Source organism: Dama dama, chromosome 11 (genome assembly GCF_033118175.1).
Source record: "Dama dama isolate Ldn47 chromosome 11, ASM3311817v1, whole genome shotgun sequence".
In the NCBI taxonomy this organism is placed as follows: Eukaryota; Metazoa; Chordata; class Mammalia; order Artiodactyla; family Cervidae; genus Dama; species Dama dama.
In genome coordinates, this window is record NC_083691.1 from 42,432,096 (window position 1) to 42,449,277 (window position 17,182).

The window sequence follows — 17,182 nt, forward strand, 5'->3', positions numbered from 1 at the left end:
GAGACATTAACCAGAGTCCCAGCTCCCCCTCAAGAATGGCCTGGGGGAGCTGAGATGGAACACCACTGTCTCGGGCCACTCATCACCCTTCCTGAACTGGTGATCACTGAGTCTCCTCAGAGAGCCCTGCCCAGGATCCCAACAAGCAGTGAGGAGCAAAGCCACACTGTGGACAAGCACTTAAGCACCCTGGATTTGTTTTTCTCATTGGCAACGTGAGAACCTCGCCAACTCTACCACCCAGGAGGTACCAGGACTGCTAAGCTGAGGTCTAGAATATAAAGGATCAGGTGAGGGAGTCGTTACTCTTAACAGCCACCACTTATCAAGCTCTTATTACACACCAGGCGCTATGCTCGGTGCCTTATGGACCTCCTTTTGCTTAAGCCTTACAGTCGTCTTGCAAAGAAGAGTCGTGCAAGCCCCTATTACAGAAGAGAAAAGTGAGGAATGATAAAAAAAAGAGTTCAGACTTGTCAAGACTTACACAAAGAGATCATGGAGCTGGTAAGCAGCAGGATTTGAATGCCAATCTCTTTCCTAATGCTTTTCTCCTTTGCACGGTACCTCTGAGTGGATAGAAGCTGGTCCCCTAAAAAATTGTTGCCAAATACAAAGAAGGCACATTTTATGGAGGACCAGTCAAACCTTCAGATGACTGCAGCACTGGAAGATAGTGTAACTGTCACATCATGAGAGACCCTGAGTTAGAATTACCCAGCAAAGCTGTTCCTAGATTCCTGTGTGAGATAATAAATGATCATTGTTGCTGTAAGCTTGTATATTTTGGGATAATTTGTCGCCCAGCAATAGATAACCAATACTGCATTTGTTGACCATTCATTCATCTGACAGACATCCATTTATTATTTATTGTGACACGCCCCATGCCACATGCTTAGGGTGCGGTAGAGAACATGGTCAGTATGGTACTTGCCCTGATGGAAATGATCGTTTAGCAGGAGAGATGAACGTTAAGCAAGCAGACAAACAGGTCAAAGAACATTGAGAGAGAGGAGGCACCTTCTTTAAAATTAAGTTGTTGGGAAAGTTGAAGAGGAGATATTAAACCTGAGGAAGCTAGAACCAGAAAGTTCTGGCATTTTCCTCTTAATGGCCTCATTTTTGGCTGCCTTGAGTTCTTCTGGAAATGACACAGGGTATTAAAGAAACTAGAATCAAAATGATGGAGAATTCTTATTTTTCTTAGGGAACGAATCTCCCCTATGGAGAAAATGACCTTTTGCTAGGTGAGTGCTTTAAAATGCCCCCTGGGAAAGCTGGTACAGGTCAAATAGCTCTGCATTAGGAAAGGAATTAGGGAGATTTAAGAAGCAACCAAGGAGAGGGTTGGAGAAGGCTAGAAGCTAAAGAGGGACTTGGGGAGAAAAAAAATCTAGTGAGGATTTTTATCCCTTTGTTTCTCATGTAAAGAGTGGTAAAACGCTCTTTCTCCCACTGGCCATTCTTGGCCAGTATAATCTCTTGTCTTTGAGGATGTGACAAGAAGGACAGAGGAGAATATGCCTGCTTTCAAGAATGTCTTCAGGTGAATCCCAGACTGTTCACATGAGACCAGCCACTTACAGTAACGTTGAATAAATATATAAATGCAGTGGTGTTAACCATTAAAAAAAGAAAGCTTCAGATCATCATGGCAATTCCCAGTGCTGTGGGGGCTGTGCTCTTGATGCTCATCAGAGGCATTGGTGCCCTGCTGACAACTGGGCAGAGGTTGCTGAAGGCAGGGCCCAGGCAGGTGCTGCAGTAGCTGTCAGCCCTGGCGGCACCTGGCACCATACTTGGCACTTCAGGAGCAGCTCAGAAATGTTGGCTGCGTGCTTCCTGCACGGCCACTTCCTTGTCCTTCAATGCTCCGGGGAGCAGGGTTTACAGGGGAGCGGGGCTTACAGGGAGCAGGGTGTGGGTTGCAGCCCCTTGTTCCTAGATTCAGGAATGGCTCCAATGCGCTGGGCCTGGGACAGTGTGAGTGACAATACGGATCTGACCGCATAGTTGCCACTTTCTTCTGAAGCTTGCCTGTCTTCCTGAAACAAACCCCCTCGTGGACTCTTTCTTTTGTTTCCCCTGGGTAAGTTCTTTCCCGTGGGTGTCTTGGTCTCTTCTATGAAAAGGCCTCCACTTCTCCACTAGCCTTCAGAATGTGTCTAGACTTTCCTGAATTTGAGAGTGAACATGGCTTAGGTTCAAATAGGAACTTCTACTACCTGTCATATGCATATGAGGATTGAGACCAAACATAAGCCCATCAGGGTCTGATGTTCTAGACCTGCAATGTCCAATATGGTAGCCATGAGCTACATTTGGCTATTTAAAGTCAGGTTAATGAGGGACTTCCTTGGTGGTCCAGTGATTAAGAATCTGCCTTGCAATGCAGGGGATGTGGGTTCAATCCCTGGTCTGGGGAACTAAGATCCCACATGCCGTGGAGCAACTAAGCCCATGTGTCACACATACATACACAAGGACACATACAAAAAGTTAAGTTAATGAAAATTCAACAAAATTTAAAATTTAGTTCCTCAGTGGCATTAGCCACATGTGAAGTGCTTAATAGACCCTGTGGCTAGTGGCAACCATATTGGACTGTGTAAATTATATTAGTAGATAAAGCCTCCTCAACACCACAGTTTTATTGAACAGCCTTGTGTCTAGAGCCAGAACTCAAAACATGGATTCTGCTATCAAAGAGCTGGCCATTATGTATACACAAGAAAACTATTCATTCAAGATAAACAGAAGTCTGTCTCACACATGGGTTAGGCGCAAAAGTCAGCATATAAGGCAAAAATAGCTTCATGTCAAACTTTCCCTTGAAAAGTCCCTTAGGAAGGGGTCACTTGGGAGATGAGCTCTCAGTGAACTCAAGACCACAATTTTTCATCCAGTGATAGAGCAGATCTTTGTTTCTTTGGCTGAGCACCAGATAGATGTGATTTGCAGTTAGGAGCAAGCACGAGGAAGATCAAAGATCTCTCTGCACATTGGCTCTCTGACACTGCAGGGAGCCAGAGAGCTCAACTGTGAGAGACGCGGGAGACAGAAGCACCTGAATCACATGTGCATCCTCGGGCCCTCTGCTCCTTCGACGGGAGGGCAGGTGGAATTGCCCAAAGTGGTTAAGGCTTCTTTTTCTCTATATGGTGTTTTTTGTATTGTGTTGTGTTTTGGTACCAAATGTGTGGAGGTGAAGTTGAATACATGAAATGCATTTACAATACAATTTCCCCACACACATTCCATAAAGACGTCATTTTCTTTTTTTTTGGTATTGTTGTGGGGCATATGGGATCTTAGTTCCCCAACCAGGGATGAAACCCATGCCCTCTGCAATGGGAGTGTGAAGTTTGAACCCCTGGGCCACCAGGGAAGTCCAGGCCATCCTTTCTTTGCCAGGGGCATCATTAGAGAAAGGGTCTGCTCTCCACCAGAGACTCATGTGTTTTGTAATTAAAGAATACCAGGTTTCTCCTTGAACTCCTCCTTTGGGAGGCCAGAATCTCAACTACAACACTGAGTCCCGGAAAACACAACACTAGCCCCTCAGATTGAACCTGAAGTTGGTCTATGTACTGGGGTGTATGGGTGTTGCACAGAGAGTGAGGGGCACTCAGGCCGTTGGAAGCCCCAGCTAAGGCCCTTTAGACCCAGCTGCCCTCCTGGGTCACCCCAGTGGACAGGTTGTGTTCCTGGGAACCCCTGTCATATGCACTTCTCTGCCCATTCAGTCTGGCTCTGTATATCGACAGTCATCCTTATGTTTTATTTCATAGGTACCTGACCTGTCTTTCAGTAAGATCATAAATTCTTCAAGGGCAGATGGCATAGGTCTTTTATCTTTTAATAACCCACACTGTCTAACATGGTGCCTTCATATAAAAGTGCTCTGTTTCTATGCAGCTTCATCAGTTATGAGTGATTCTCTCAGGATGTGAACTAATTCTACGCATGTGCTATAAGAGCTCCAACTATATGAAAAGGCCAGGATTTGCCCTTTCAATTTAGCAAGCTGAATTTTTAAAATCACTTACTTAATTTTGAAGTTGAGGATTGCAAGGGGATTCCCAAGTCAGGAATTTACATTTGTAAAAGCAAAGATAATGTTAGTTGCCTTAAAAACCTCAAACTATAAGGTAATCCCAATATTTGATGTTAATCAAAGCCTTACCAAAAAAATCAGCATCTATTTATAACTTCCTCAAACAAAGAGACTATGATCTTGTGTCTGTACAGGTGTGCGTTTTTTTTAAAAAATGAGGGATTAAATGAATGGTTAATTAGAATCTTAGAATAACAGAACACAGGACGCTAGGAAGACCCTCATTTAAAAAATTTTCTTTTAAGTCATATCTCATTATGTTGTATATTTCTTCCTTGTTCACCTTTCACAGCATTAAAAATAATTTTATGCTGAACTAAAGGTGATTTTTATTGCATTAGGAGAAACCCATGCTTTGTAATGTTGGAACAGCTGTGATAATTCAAAGTAAAAAAAATCCCTGAGTACATTTTACAAACATCATTCTACACATTGTCTAATACACTGCTAATTTTGGCTAGATTTTAAATAAAACAGGCTTCAATGAAATGACATGAAAAGTATGTTCCAGTGGATTAGACACAGTTTCAAGGATTTAACACTTTTAGTACTGCTTCTTACAAAATCATGCAGGATTATTACAGAAATTGGTATCATGATTATTTTAACTCTGGCCTTATCAGCTGTAAGAAATGCTTACACCACTATCACTGCTGGCTCTCAAAACACACTGTCACAAGTGTCATTATTTCCATTTCCCATGGGAGGCAGATTAAGACTAGAGATTCAAAGTGCCCGTCTGAACACACACAATATACACAATATATCCCCGAGGTCAAGATGGTTCTTCCTTCTCACCCTCATCACAGCCTCACTGCTTCTCTTCCCGTTCCCAGACTAACTGTTCAGGTAAGCTTTGATCATGTGCATCTGTCTTTTCAGAATTAATGACAGAATACTGACAGAAAGGGAGGTGCTGGAGTTAATGGCAAATGTTTCTTATTGTTCTTACTCATGAAAGCTTGGAAGATCCATCATCCCCAAGGTCTGTGGCTGGCTTGCCACTGCCAGAGCCTATTATTTAGAACTGTCTGTGTTGTCCTCTCAAACAACAAAGCCTGCTTCCCCTCTGTGTTTGCTCACCTCATCACCGTCTTTCCCTGGGAGATGGAAGGGTGTGTCAAAGCAAGAGAAAGCGTCAGTGGCTATTTCTTCCCCTTCTCTCTCTAGGTTGAGTATTGTTTCGGCACCTTGTATATACCTATGTAAATTCATGATGAAATATATGCTTTCCAAAGCAGTTCTTTGCCTTTTGCAAGAGACTTAAAAAAAAAAAAAATCATTGTGAAATTAACACAGTGATCAGGAAACAAGTTAGGCATGCATTACTGGGTACAAACTCAGCTGCTCTTTGTGAAAGGGAGACTTGAAATTTATTTCCAAAATGCTGTGAACAGCTCAGCTGGGGCATTACCACTTGCCCTCTACCCTCTTTACAAGTTACAAGCCACCTTGTATATTTACGTTATAGAAAAATCGGGCCCCACCCTGGCAATTCTGCAAATGAATAATTAATTGAAATGTTTACCAAGAAATGAGGTAAGCTTCCCCTAGAACCTTAGTCTTTCTCTGAGCACCTGCTACTTAAAACAGGTGTCAGGGTCCTTTGATGGCTCAGACGTTAAAGTCTGCCTGCAATGCCAGAGACCCAGGCTTGATCCCTGGATCTGGAAGATTCCCTGCAGAAGGGAGTGGCTAACCACTCCACTATTCTTGCCTGGAAAATTCCATGGACAGAGGAGCCTGGAGGGCTCCATGGAGTCACAAAGAGTTGGACACGACTGAGCGACTAACACACACAGAGGGTTCTAGTGAGGTCCTAAAGCCACCCCAATAAGGAGGGTTCTTACACAACTCTGTTGAAAGACACTTCCTTTTCCTACAGTGTTTATAGTGAGGGAGGGGTGGGAGTGAGGAAGGTTAAACCCGGGGCGGGGGGCATGGTGGGGGGTGGGGGTGGGGAAAGACATAGTTGTAAAGTTACAATGAAAGTTGCGCAGTGGTTTTTTTGGCAAAGAAGGATGCCCCAGTGTTCAAGTTTTCACAGAAAGATACCCACAGATCAGAATCCCACAGCCTGGCACAACTCAACAGCTTGATTCAGTGAATGTTTATGGAGCTGCTTAGTTTGGGACCTGGGACCACTGACACCATCAAGGATGTTTTTTAAAAATACAGACTCCTGAGACCTACTCCAGACCCACTGAAACATAATTTCCCAGGGTGAGAATGGACTTTTACCCTCTAAGGAGGCTACTTGGGTGATTCCTCAGCATACGGAAGTTTAAAAGCACCAGGGTCTGTTTTATTCATTGATGTGTTCAAGCATCTAGAACAGCAATTCAAACACCTGCTGAATGAATAAAGGTTCTTAAGTGTCTGTGGCACTCAGAGACTCCAGTTATAAATATCATCTAGACTGTCTAATTCAAAATGCTGTCATAGAACAGGGATACTCTTGTATCCCCCGGGGGCAGAGGAAGCTCTCCTATCTCTGCCCAGCAGCCTCAGCAAATTATTCCCACTTTGACAGGGCTTTCCCTGCCTATGTATGTGCATGCCAAGTCGCTTCAGTCGTGTCCGACTTTTTGTGACCTCATGGACTGTAGCCTGCCAGGCTCCTCTGTTCATGGAATTCTCCTGGCAAGAATACTGGAGTGGGTTGCCATTTCCTTCTCCAGGAGATCTTCCCGACCCAGGGATTGAACCCAGGTCTTCCGCATTATAGGCAGACGCTTTACCGTCTAAGCCACAGAAAGTGAAGTCACTCAGTTGAAGAAATAAGTAGGTACCCTAAATCCAGTATATTGAGTAAATTTTCTTTCCTAAACCACCCATAACTAAAGCTAGGCAAACTTCTATAAGCCAGTTTTATTTGTAGTCATAATAGTTAAGAGATCAATTTTCCTTCTTAATCATTCAAACCACAGGAAAGATTGTATACACAATCTTGCTTTTGTATATACATGTGCTAATAAGATTATATTAATAATTTATTAAGAACCCACTACATCCTTAACAGGTGAATGAATCAAGAATCTGATTCATCCACACAATGGAATACTACTCAGCAATAAAAAGGAAAAACTTAATACACGCAATATGAACCTCAAATGCATTTTGCCAGAAACCAGTCCCAAAGGATTATATGATTCTCTTTATATGACATTCAGGAAAAGGCAAAACTATAGGCAGGTGGAATGGGTCAGTTGTTGCCTGATTAGGCCTGGGAGTGGAGGTCATATTTAACCATAAAGTGACAACACAAGGGGGGTTTGGGGGGTGATGGGACAATTCTGTATCCTGTTTGAGGTGATTGTTATGTGAATCCATTCATGTATTAAAATTCACAAAACTGCACATCAAGAAATAATGTGAATTTACCATATGCAAATTGTATTTAAATATAACGCACTGCACACACAACTCATTAGGTCTCTGAGGCAGCCCCCTCAGACACTTTCCTTCCCTTGATCAGTTTATTAATGAGGAACACATAAACAAGTGGTCTTGGAGTGAGTGTGTGAAAGTGAGGGAGGGTTGCGCTACCAGATGGTCCATGCTAAGTACCTCACGTGCCTGTGCTCTTAGTCCCGTCCGACTCTTCACAGCCCCATGGACTGTAGCCTGCCAGGCTCCACTGCCCATGCGACTTTTCAAGCAAGAATACTGGAGTAGGTTGCCAATTCCTTTTCCAGGGGATCTTCCTGACCCAGGGATTGAATCTGAGTCTCCTGTGTCTCCTGCACTGGCAGGAGGACGCTTTACCACTGAGCCACCCGGGAAGCCCAAGTACATCACACCTGGTACCAAACTTAGCACCTTATAAATGGGAAACCATTTTGTAGAAAATTCCTTTATTATAGTGCAAATAACTTTCAGCAGTGACATCGTAACGCTAAAACACATTTAGCAACATTTTACACCACGCAGTAAATAAGAAAGTGTTTCTTTGAAAATATGTCATCATAGGAACATTATTTCTACATTAATAATGTAGCTGGAAAATGCCAAGGGTGTTTCTCTCAAGGCAAAAGGGCTCCCTACCTCTTTTTAGATATTTTCTTTTTAATACAAATGAAAGGAGTCGCCATTTTAATAAATCATCAACAATGCTAAGAATGATCCCTTTGGAGGTTTTGAACTAAGACTGGCATGATTTGAAATGGGGTTTCAAATTTTTTAAAAAATTAAGACAATTCTGGGATAGCCCAGAAAGTAGAAGTCACTTCTATTAACTTTTAAGAAGATACATACATTCACTCCAATTGTGATGCAGAAATGAACAGATTGTCTAAAGCCTGCCTATTATTCCCCCAGAGCCTGATTGTTATTTATGTTCCTTGGTTTTGGTCATATTGCAGAATTAGGGCTCTGGTTAGAAATAACACCTTACACACCCAAATGCTTTCCTGTGAAGCTTAAAATTGCACTTTTCATCCTGAATTCCCACCTTAGACCTCACATGCTGATGAGAGGATGTGAACAGTTTCCAGCTAATAATTAATACAGCTGGACTAGCCTCCCGCTAACTTAATTATACCTGAATCAAACCATCACATCATTCAGATAAATTTCAGTAAGTTTAACCAAGAGGTTCTCACTGACCTCACAGAACAATGAAGGGTTAACAGTGTATCTTTACACTAAGCTGCCTAAGGGCTTGGCTGCTAACCAGTTAGCTGATAGGTAGAGAGAACACTGTTAGTTCCAACAGTTACACCCCCAACTCCTCTAGTTTCTGCTGAATTATGCAGTGGGTGGGAATGGATGCCCACTCAAAGAAAACCTCCTGTGTGTGGGGGGTCTTCTACCACAAGGAGAATCAAAACCCCTACCAACATATTTCAGGGTGCCCTCTAGGTCTCTCTACAAACACTTGACAAAATCTAGTGGCTGCACAAGGTTAGTCTCGGGCTCCAAAATACCCGGAGCCAGGGCACAGCCCTCCTGGCTGAATATGGCTGGTTAAGTCTGCTGGGACATAAAGCTTTTCAATGTTCAGCCAGTCTTGTTGGATAAAGCATCTTCTTACATAACACAACGGAACTGTGCTAAACAGTTTCAAAGCTGAGGAGAATCCAAATATATCACCTATAAAAAAAATTCAAGATTTTAGTTTGCTTTTTCTTAAACTTTGGTACTGAAACACTGTCTACATTCTTGACACGTGAAAATGACGTGGCCACTTCAGTGCCTCTGCATGTTGTGTAAAAAAACTCAAAAGCAAAGTAGGACAAGGACGTGTCATAACAAGACGCAGTATGCTGTACAAATAAAACCTAAATTATATATAAATACACCCCCTCCCCAGCACCCCCTTACCCCCCCAGCTAGCTGACCAGAGCAATGCCAAGGGTCCTTCTCTCCAAGGCCAATGCAGTTTATGAAATCCAGCACCCAGGACTCCAACCATCCCTGGCCTTGCAGTGACGTGTGCATCACTGCAGGCTTTTCCTGGAGACTCCCTGCTGTCTAATCAGTTCCACAAGTACAGGGAAACTCCCAGAGCTTCACTGCAGCATTCACACTATTGGCTGGACTCAAAGACCTAGAGTCCTGGGAGTTAACTTTTCAGATAAACTAACTGGATCATTTCCTAGGTTGGATCTTGTCTTATCGTACTATCTCAGCAGAGCCCACATAGTAGGAAGCATCTTCTACTCTGAAGCTCCAAAGGCATTGCTTAGGGATTGGTGAGGGTCACATAATAAAAGTGATACAATGAGCTAACAGCTTAAGTTGATATAAATTATTTCCAAGTAAGTTATTTGGGGCCATTTGCTTCTGCTTTCCATTGCATTCCCAAATCATTTTCACACTATACCTTTAAAAATGTATATAACAGTCCATTTTTAAAACTATCAATGCAATCACCTCTTAATGTGTTTTCAATTAGCTTAACAACTTGATGAGCTACTATGTAGATCCAGTGAAAAGTAGTTAATTAGTCTTAAGGAAGTCAATACTGTGCCAATTTCACAGTATGGAGAAAAAGCAATGTAAGTAGAATTTTACATAATCATCAATAACTTGAAAAGCAGTCTTGCTGAACTGTTGCAAAGTTTTCCCAAAAGCACTTACAGCAATTTATATCAAGAGATCCTAAGTTTAGGGGTAGGAGGATAAGACTCAACTCTTTAAGGTAGAAACTCACCTTTCTCATGACTGTAATAGGTAATTTTCCCACTCAGACCTAAGATAATTAATTGTACATTCAAAAGTTCATAACAAGCTGTTCTTGAGACATTAATCATCTCTAACACATACACTGAGTAGAAATAAATAACTACAAGAAAGCTTAAAAAATCTGAGTTAACATTATGCTGTGCAAAAAGAAAAAAAAAAAACCTTGAACAACCTACATTCTATGTTAAATACCCTGACTAAAATGTTGGTTGTGCTACACAATTCCACTTCAGTGCAGAAATGAGTTGATTTCTGTGTACCGTCTTTGTTGTTGTTGTTTTAAGTCTTTAGCACTTTTGTTCTAAATATCACCTTGCTTTGAAAAGATGAATAACTTACTACTGAATCACAAATCGTCACAAATCCATCTCAGTTTAGTCTGAATAAAATCCAGCATAAATGTATTACTTTGTTCTGGGAATAATGGCTCGGTGTCTTAGTTCCGATAGCTTCCTAAGAGCAAACCACCGTTGAAGTCATTTTGGGTTTAAACTGCACAGAAAGAAGAGACAGTAAAGTCTGCCTTTTTGTTTTCAAGTCTTTAGACCTTGCTAGGACACTTCTTCCAGATCAACAGTCAGGCAGTTGTGGCACCTGATGCTCTTTGAAACAGATGTGGTTTAAACATCAGCCAAGCTTAGTGATCTGGAGGTCTCCGTTGATCTTTATGGTGTCGATTGCAGATAACGTTTGAATGCGGTGGTAAAAATCAAAAAGTTGGTGTCCATCCACAAACACTCTAAAACGTGGGTGCTCACAAAGGATTTCCACCTGGAAGAAACAAAATAAATCCCTCAGTTCATAATTTCAATGAACGCTGCTAGGAAAAATGAAAGGCAACATCTTCAGTAGTTCTCAAACTCTACAGAGTGCACTGGAATCAGACAGAAGGCTATAAAACAGACTGTTGGGCTCCGCCCCCCCAAATTTTCCATTTAGTAGGTCAAGGGTAAGGTCTAAGGATGTGCTTTTCCTCCAAGTTCCAAGATGATGCTGGTGCTGCTGGAATGTGGGACACACTTTGGAAGGCACTGCTCTACACTATTCAATGTCCTTGAAGGATTTAAAATTGCCTTACTATTTCTCCCTTCTCATTGCATGCCAGAAAGTGATATAAGTGGTACATATTTATCTATATGGCACTTAATGCCTCCATCCTCACCCCCTGAACAATTCTATCCCAACTTCAGAGAAGCCCCTCACAAGGCAGAGCAGGTACCCATTAGGAGCATGTAATAACAGTCTGGACACTCAAACAAGATAAACACTAAGCAGAGAAGGATACACAGTAATTACCATTGGACCAAGGATGTGTAATTAACAAGGCTTTGTTAAGCCAAACAAAAATACTGATTCCATATGGTAAAAGCTTTTTCTTCCTCTTTTTTCTAACTTAAGGAATTCACCATAGAGTTTAATCACTGGGTTTGCGCTATGTATTTATTAAAAGCATTTGTATTCATCATATAAGGAGAGACTCCATATGTGATATTAGTCACATTTAATGCATATTATTACTAAGATTATGTCAACGAGAAGGGCTGATTCCATCTCAATTTTGTTGTTGGGAAGCATTATTCCACTGGGCAGAAGCTTTGGTTACTCACTCATGAGCTCTGCATTAAGAGTCACCATTAAGAAACTGTCACAGTTCAGGGGAGCCTCAGGGTCATTATCATTCTAGAGAAGGGTAGGGGTGCCTTCCCCAGGCTATGCTAGAAGGGCAATCAGTCTCTATTCTATCACTGATGTGAATGTCATAGATTCTTCTTTCCCCCCCAAGACTGCAAGATGGGAAGAAAAATTATGACTTATTCATAAAGCCCTTGTACATTTCTAGATGAGGAGCAACAGGTTAAGGGTAGTTCTGGCTCGTTAGGTATATATGAAACAGGGAGTTTTTAACCAAATTGTCATTATTATGATATATTATATGTCATTATTATGATGTATGCTAACAAAGTGTAGGGTTTCCCTGGTAGCTTAGCAGCACAGAATTCATCTGCCCATGCAGGAGATGCAAGACACATGGATTTGATCCCTGGGTGGGGAAGATCCCCGGAGGAAGGCATGGCAATCCACTCCAGTATTCTTGTCTGGAGAATCCATAGGACAGAGGAGCCTGGCGGGCTACAGTCTGTAGGGTTGCAAAGAATTGGATACAACTGAAGTGACTGCACAACAAAGTATAATGCAGACACTTCATCACCAGGTCTGACATGTCAGTAAATTCTTCTCTAACACATTATTGACTTGCATCTTTTACTTGACGTCCTTCACAGAGGAAGGTGCGGCTTGTGCTATATGATGGGAATCGAAGTTTGGGCTGTGCTTACTGCCTGACAGATAGTGGGGAGCAAATCTATACTCATTCCGGCCCAAGGGAAGGAATCTATCAGCCACACAGCCTATGACAATAAAGTAGACTGAGGCTGCTTAACCCAGCATTAGTCACTCAGTCATGTCTGACTCTTTATGACCCCATGGACTGTAGCCTGCCAGGTTCCTCTGTCCATGGAATTCTCCAGGCAAGAATACTGGAGTGGGTTGCCATGCCCTCCTCCAGAGGATCTTCCCCACCTAGGGAACCTGGGTCTTCTGCCTTGCAGGCAGAGTCTTTACCATCTGAGCCACTAGGGAAGCCCAGGGGAGCAACGGCATGGCTAGTCCTCATTAGCAAAGGGAACAAGAGAAAATAAAATAATAATCACTCTATTCTTTAAAAAGGTGTAACTGATATGGTCTGGTACTACTTAATGGTTGAGAAAAAATAAAGAAATTCTAGGTATTTATTAATATTTATTAAATAGCTATCTTAGGACAATTATCTATTAAATGCCTAGTACTATATTGAATACTACACAGAGAAGCATTTATTAACAATCTAGACATGTAAATATGGGTTTATTTACATGTATTGGCTAAACAGAACCAAGAGCTACTATTGACTGTTAATTCATATCGGCAAACAGAGCTCTTTTGATCGTTTTTCTTTTTTTCACCATCAGGTGACAAATTTCCTGGATATGCAAAAATTCTGGCTGCTTAAAGCACTCTTGGCACATCTTAGATGAGAATATCACCATCCTGCCAATGGCTAGACCTGAAGCACTCGAGGTACTCACCCTGAATGGCTGGTCTGGGATGAATGGGAAGTAAGGGATCGCTGACTGTTCTTCACCCCTTTCCCCAGATATACAAGAATTTCTGAGTAGCTGCCGGTCTGTGAACACTGCTTTGAGTTCAATTGCCACGTCGGCGGGAGGATCTTCTGAATCACCACAGGTCAAGCTGATTGCAAAACTGAAAAGAAAACCATCTCATTTATTCATGGTTGAGCAAAATAACATTTAACAAAGACCCAGGCTCCCATTTCCTTCTTCCTCTCTGGATTTGTCAGCTTTTAATGGGCCACCACTCTCCACAGGGCAGGGGTGAGGGTGTGAGAGACTATGGAGAAGAAGGATTACAATCAAACTAGTTTATTTTGTTACCCATAGGAGGTGGCCCTGGAGAAAACTTTGACAGAGATGAAAATACCTAACTGTAGACATTTCAGATATCCCAAACTACCCACACATCTGTGTTTTAATCCATTTCCGAGGACTCAAAAACAGCCAGGGGAAATTGACCAAGGCAAACAATATCTTGTAGTTTGGTTCTCATTTATATTGATAGTTCTTACTCCAAGCACTATGTTTGAAAAACATTAAAAAAAAAAAAAAAAAAAGTCCTCTGGCCTCCCTAAGGGTCAAACAGAAAATGATGTTGGTCTATATTTATAATCTCCGATATAAATAGCTGTCTAGAGAAATGACCGCTGAGATTCATACACATTCTTTTCATGGGAACATAGTACTTTCTTGGCACTTGCAACCAGTAACACTGGCCACAGGGGTTGGAAGAGCAGCAGAAAGCCACAACAAGAGTGAGCAGCGCCTCGTAACTGCTGGATAGGTGTAAGTGTTGCAGTGGAAAAAAAAGAGGAAAAAGTTGTTTTGTTTTTTCTCTTGCCCTTTTCTGAGCTCTTTTTTTCACTTTAACTGTTCCTGATCTGTAGTAGGTAATCAAGACTAACCTGATATGCTGATCACATTCTGTCTGGGGCTCACCTTTACAGCACTCTCTTTGCAGAGGACCCCTCACAGCTCTTTTCCTTTCTTTTTGCATTACAGAAAGGAGGTCACAGTACAATTCATGCAAGACAATGGACCCAACTACTGGGCTACCTGGTGGCCAGTCTTTGACTGTTTTTGAAATGATCCAAAAGGAAGAATACAAGACCTTCACACCTTTGTTCCTCATCACCGACCCCCTCATCTATATAATCACCCCCACCCCCCCACCCCTGATTCCTCATGGAAGGGGCGCACAGTTCTTGAGGCTCTAGCCTGCTGTGTCTCCCCTCCTCTGGCTGAGGATTAAAGCCACCCTTTTATTTCCTCCAAACTCTGTCTCCCTATTTTTCATTTGGCTTAGGTGGGCAGAGAAAGCCATGATTTTTGACAGCATCATAGGAGACAAGGAATCTGCCTTACCTTTCTGGGTTGAGGTCTACAATGCCCATCACTAACACCTTCTTGCCTGGTCTCATGCCACCTTTAATATGCCCACAAAACGGCACGATCTATAGAGGATGAGAGCAGAAACAAAGTTTACAGTCTGTTAGGGAAGAGCCAAGCCCTCAGATCCTTAGGACTTGACCCATTTGAAAATGCAATTAGAAACAAGAGGGTACAGGCAGACACCGAAGAGGGAACAAAGTCATTTACCAGTCGTGGGAAGTACACGTCGGCTTGAACTGGAGAGCCCAAGGAGTTGTTTAAATGCCCATCATCTAGTTTCTAAAAATAGAAGCACACAGATTGGCTTTCCAAAGGCTTTCGGAGGTGGGTGTTAGCGGGAGCGGGGAAAAACCTATACAAATTTGGAGGAATCCAGCAGCCCTCCCCACAACATAGGCTCAGTCCACCGAATACCCGCAGAAAACCCCGGAACCAAACCCGTCCTTTCCATCAGGTAGCTAAGCGTCTGATGCTCCCCAGACCCTTCAGATCTAGATCAAAATGAAGGTCGAGGCCCACTGGGGAACCAGAGCCCCGCTCCGGAGGAGGGCAGGCTCCTCTCCAGTTGCAAACGCCCCTAGAACCTGTCGCCCAGGCCTGTCCTCCAGGACGTGGCTGGAGTGCAGCAGCCGCGCTCAACTTCTCCCGCTAGCCCCCGGCTAGGACCCATTTCCAAGGGGGAATCCCCGGGATGTCGTGGGGGGGAGGGGGAGCGGACACGGGGCGCGCGCGCCGGACACACACCCGCGCACACACACCTGGCTGGTGGCTGCACGGCGCGGGGTGGGCTGTAGCTCACCCTCTCCCGCAGGCCGCCCCCAACACCGCCACTCAGCCAGCGGTCCTGCCGCGGGGCACCCCTCCAGCCCTCCCCCTACTCCGGTCGCGCACAGCCGGCTCCCTCTAACCAGGTACTGGGGCGCCTTCTCCCGCCAGGGGCGCGGGGCTGGGCCTCCGCCAGGCGGGAGCCAGCGGCGGGGCCGTGCGGGCCGCGAGAAGGGGGCGCCTCGCCCGCACTCACCACCACTGCATCGCTGTCGGCCACCGACCCCGCCATCTTCTCGCGCAGCGCGGCGGGGTGCGCGGCTGGCGGCCGGGCGGCGGGGGACGTGGGACGCGGCGCGCGGGCGGGGATCCCGGGGCGGTCCGGCGCCGGGCGGGGGCGCGGGTCCGAGGCTGGCTGGGGCGCGCACACACGCGCGGGGACGCGCGCGCGCACGCCCGGGGGCCCGGCGCCGACCTGGCCGGCGGGGCCCGGGGGAGGGGGAGGAGTAGGGGGAGGCGGGGGAGGAGGCGCCGGCCCCAAGGTCGGAGGTGGCCGCCGCGGCCGGGACGGCGCTGCAGCGTCTAAGCTGATTTCTTCCTCGGGGTGCCGCTGCCGCCGCCCGAGGAAAAAGGTGGCGAGGGCCGCGCCGTGTCGGCCTAGGGCGGCATTTAAAGGCCGCCGGGGCCCGGCTCGGGAACCGGGAACAGGGCGGAGACCCGGCTGGGCTGCCGCGGCTTGCTCAGCTTGCCCTGCCCCTCGGCCATTGGACGGCGGCTGGAGGCTGGGGCGGGTGGGACTGGCCTGCCAGTGTCGGGGCGTGCGAGGGGGCGGGCGCCTGGTCGGTCCTCTCCTGCGGCAGGGTGGGTGGGGCCGGGGGTGAGGAAGTGAGGCCGGGGCCTGCCAGGTGACAGGTGCTTGTGACATCCCCGCCCCTCCCCTCCGGTCACCCCCTTCCTTCTCTGGCTGCGCCTGGGGGCAGGTGGGACAGTGGAGGCCGAGATCCAGGGAAGATTGGAGGTGGAGATGGATTCCAGAGCTCGAGATTTCTTTCAAAGAATTTCAACAAAGTGCTAGAAGAGATTCATTTCGAGCCTTCCAGGGTACAAAGATAATGAAAGGCCTCTGGGCTTGCATAAGTAAATATTTTGACCTAAAAGCAAGAGGCAGAGAGGACTCGGAGTAGGGACTTTTATATAACAGGAGACTGAATATAGAATAGACCTCCCGGCCCTGCGAAAAGGTGGGGTCCCCAGAGACTGTTTTCAAGCCAGGGGTCTGGTTAAGTCTCATCAAATTGAACTGGACACAGTGCCTGCCCTCAGAAAGCCTTCATTGGGCTGTTTTGTTTGTTTGCTTTTTACAAGTCACCTGCTCAATCTAGGGGAGTGGGTTTCTCACTGAACATCTCCTGATACCCCTTGAGGAGTGATTCCCAGGGAGTGCACCTCTCTTCATTCCAAGTCACAAATTCCTTTATGGTGTTTCCACATTAGGAAGATTATGTAACTTCTCAGATAAAGCTGTATCAACATAGCCTGTATT

At 44.9% G+C, this 17,182-nt stretch overlaps 1 protein-coding gene and 1 long non-coding RNA gene across 3 annotated transcripts in view; one reads left to right on the forward strand and one right to left on the reverse strand.

Annotated features, from left to right (window-relative positions):
- Window positions 1-7,960: 7,960 nt before the first annotated feature.
- On the reverse strand, window positions 7,961-16,010 carry LGALSL (galectin like). 2 transcript variants are annotated; one of them, XM_061155193.1, is made up of 6 exons: window positions 15,896-15,990; window positions 15,082-15,153; window positions 14,848-14,936; window positions 13,435-13,612; window positions 10,278-11,080; window positions 7,961-9,214 (listed from the first exon to the last, which is right to left on the reverse strand). In XM_061155193.1, exons 1-5 carry the CDS (start codon window positions 15,929-15,931, stop codon window positions 10,937-10,939), a joined length of 519 nt encoding a protein of 172 aa, XP_061011176.1. In that variant the 5' UTR covers window positions 15,932-15,990; the 3' UTR covers window positions 7,961-9,214; window positions 10,278-10,936. The 2 variants fall into 2 exon arrangements, with proteins under 2 accessions (XP_061011176.1, XP_061011177.1); XM_061155194.1 differs by having other exon boundaries at window positions 7,961-11,080; window positions 15,896-16,010.
- Window positions 15,363-17,182, forward strand: part of LOC133064751 (uncharacterized) — a 102,513-nt gene continuing 100,693 nt past the window's right edge. Inside the window, exon 1 of the long non-coding RNA XR_009694707.1 lies at window positions 15,363-15,785. This is a non-coding gene — a long non-coding RNA (uncharacterized LOC133064751). The remainder of the gene's footprint in view (window positions 15,786-17,182) is intronic.

Coding starts and splice junctions, on each gene's coding strand:
- LGALSL (XM_061155194.1), bottom strand. CDS start 15,931: ATGGCGGGGTCGGTGGCCGACAGCGATGCAGTGGTG. Junction 13,613..14,847: donor GTAGACCTCAACCCAGAAAG/GTAAGGCAGATT, acceptor TTTTCTTTTCAG/TTTTGCAATCAGCTTGACCT. Junction 11,081..13,434: donor TCCCAGACCAGCCATTCAGG/GTGAGTACCTCG, acceptor TGTTTCTTCCAG/GTGGAAATCCTTTGTGAGCA.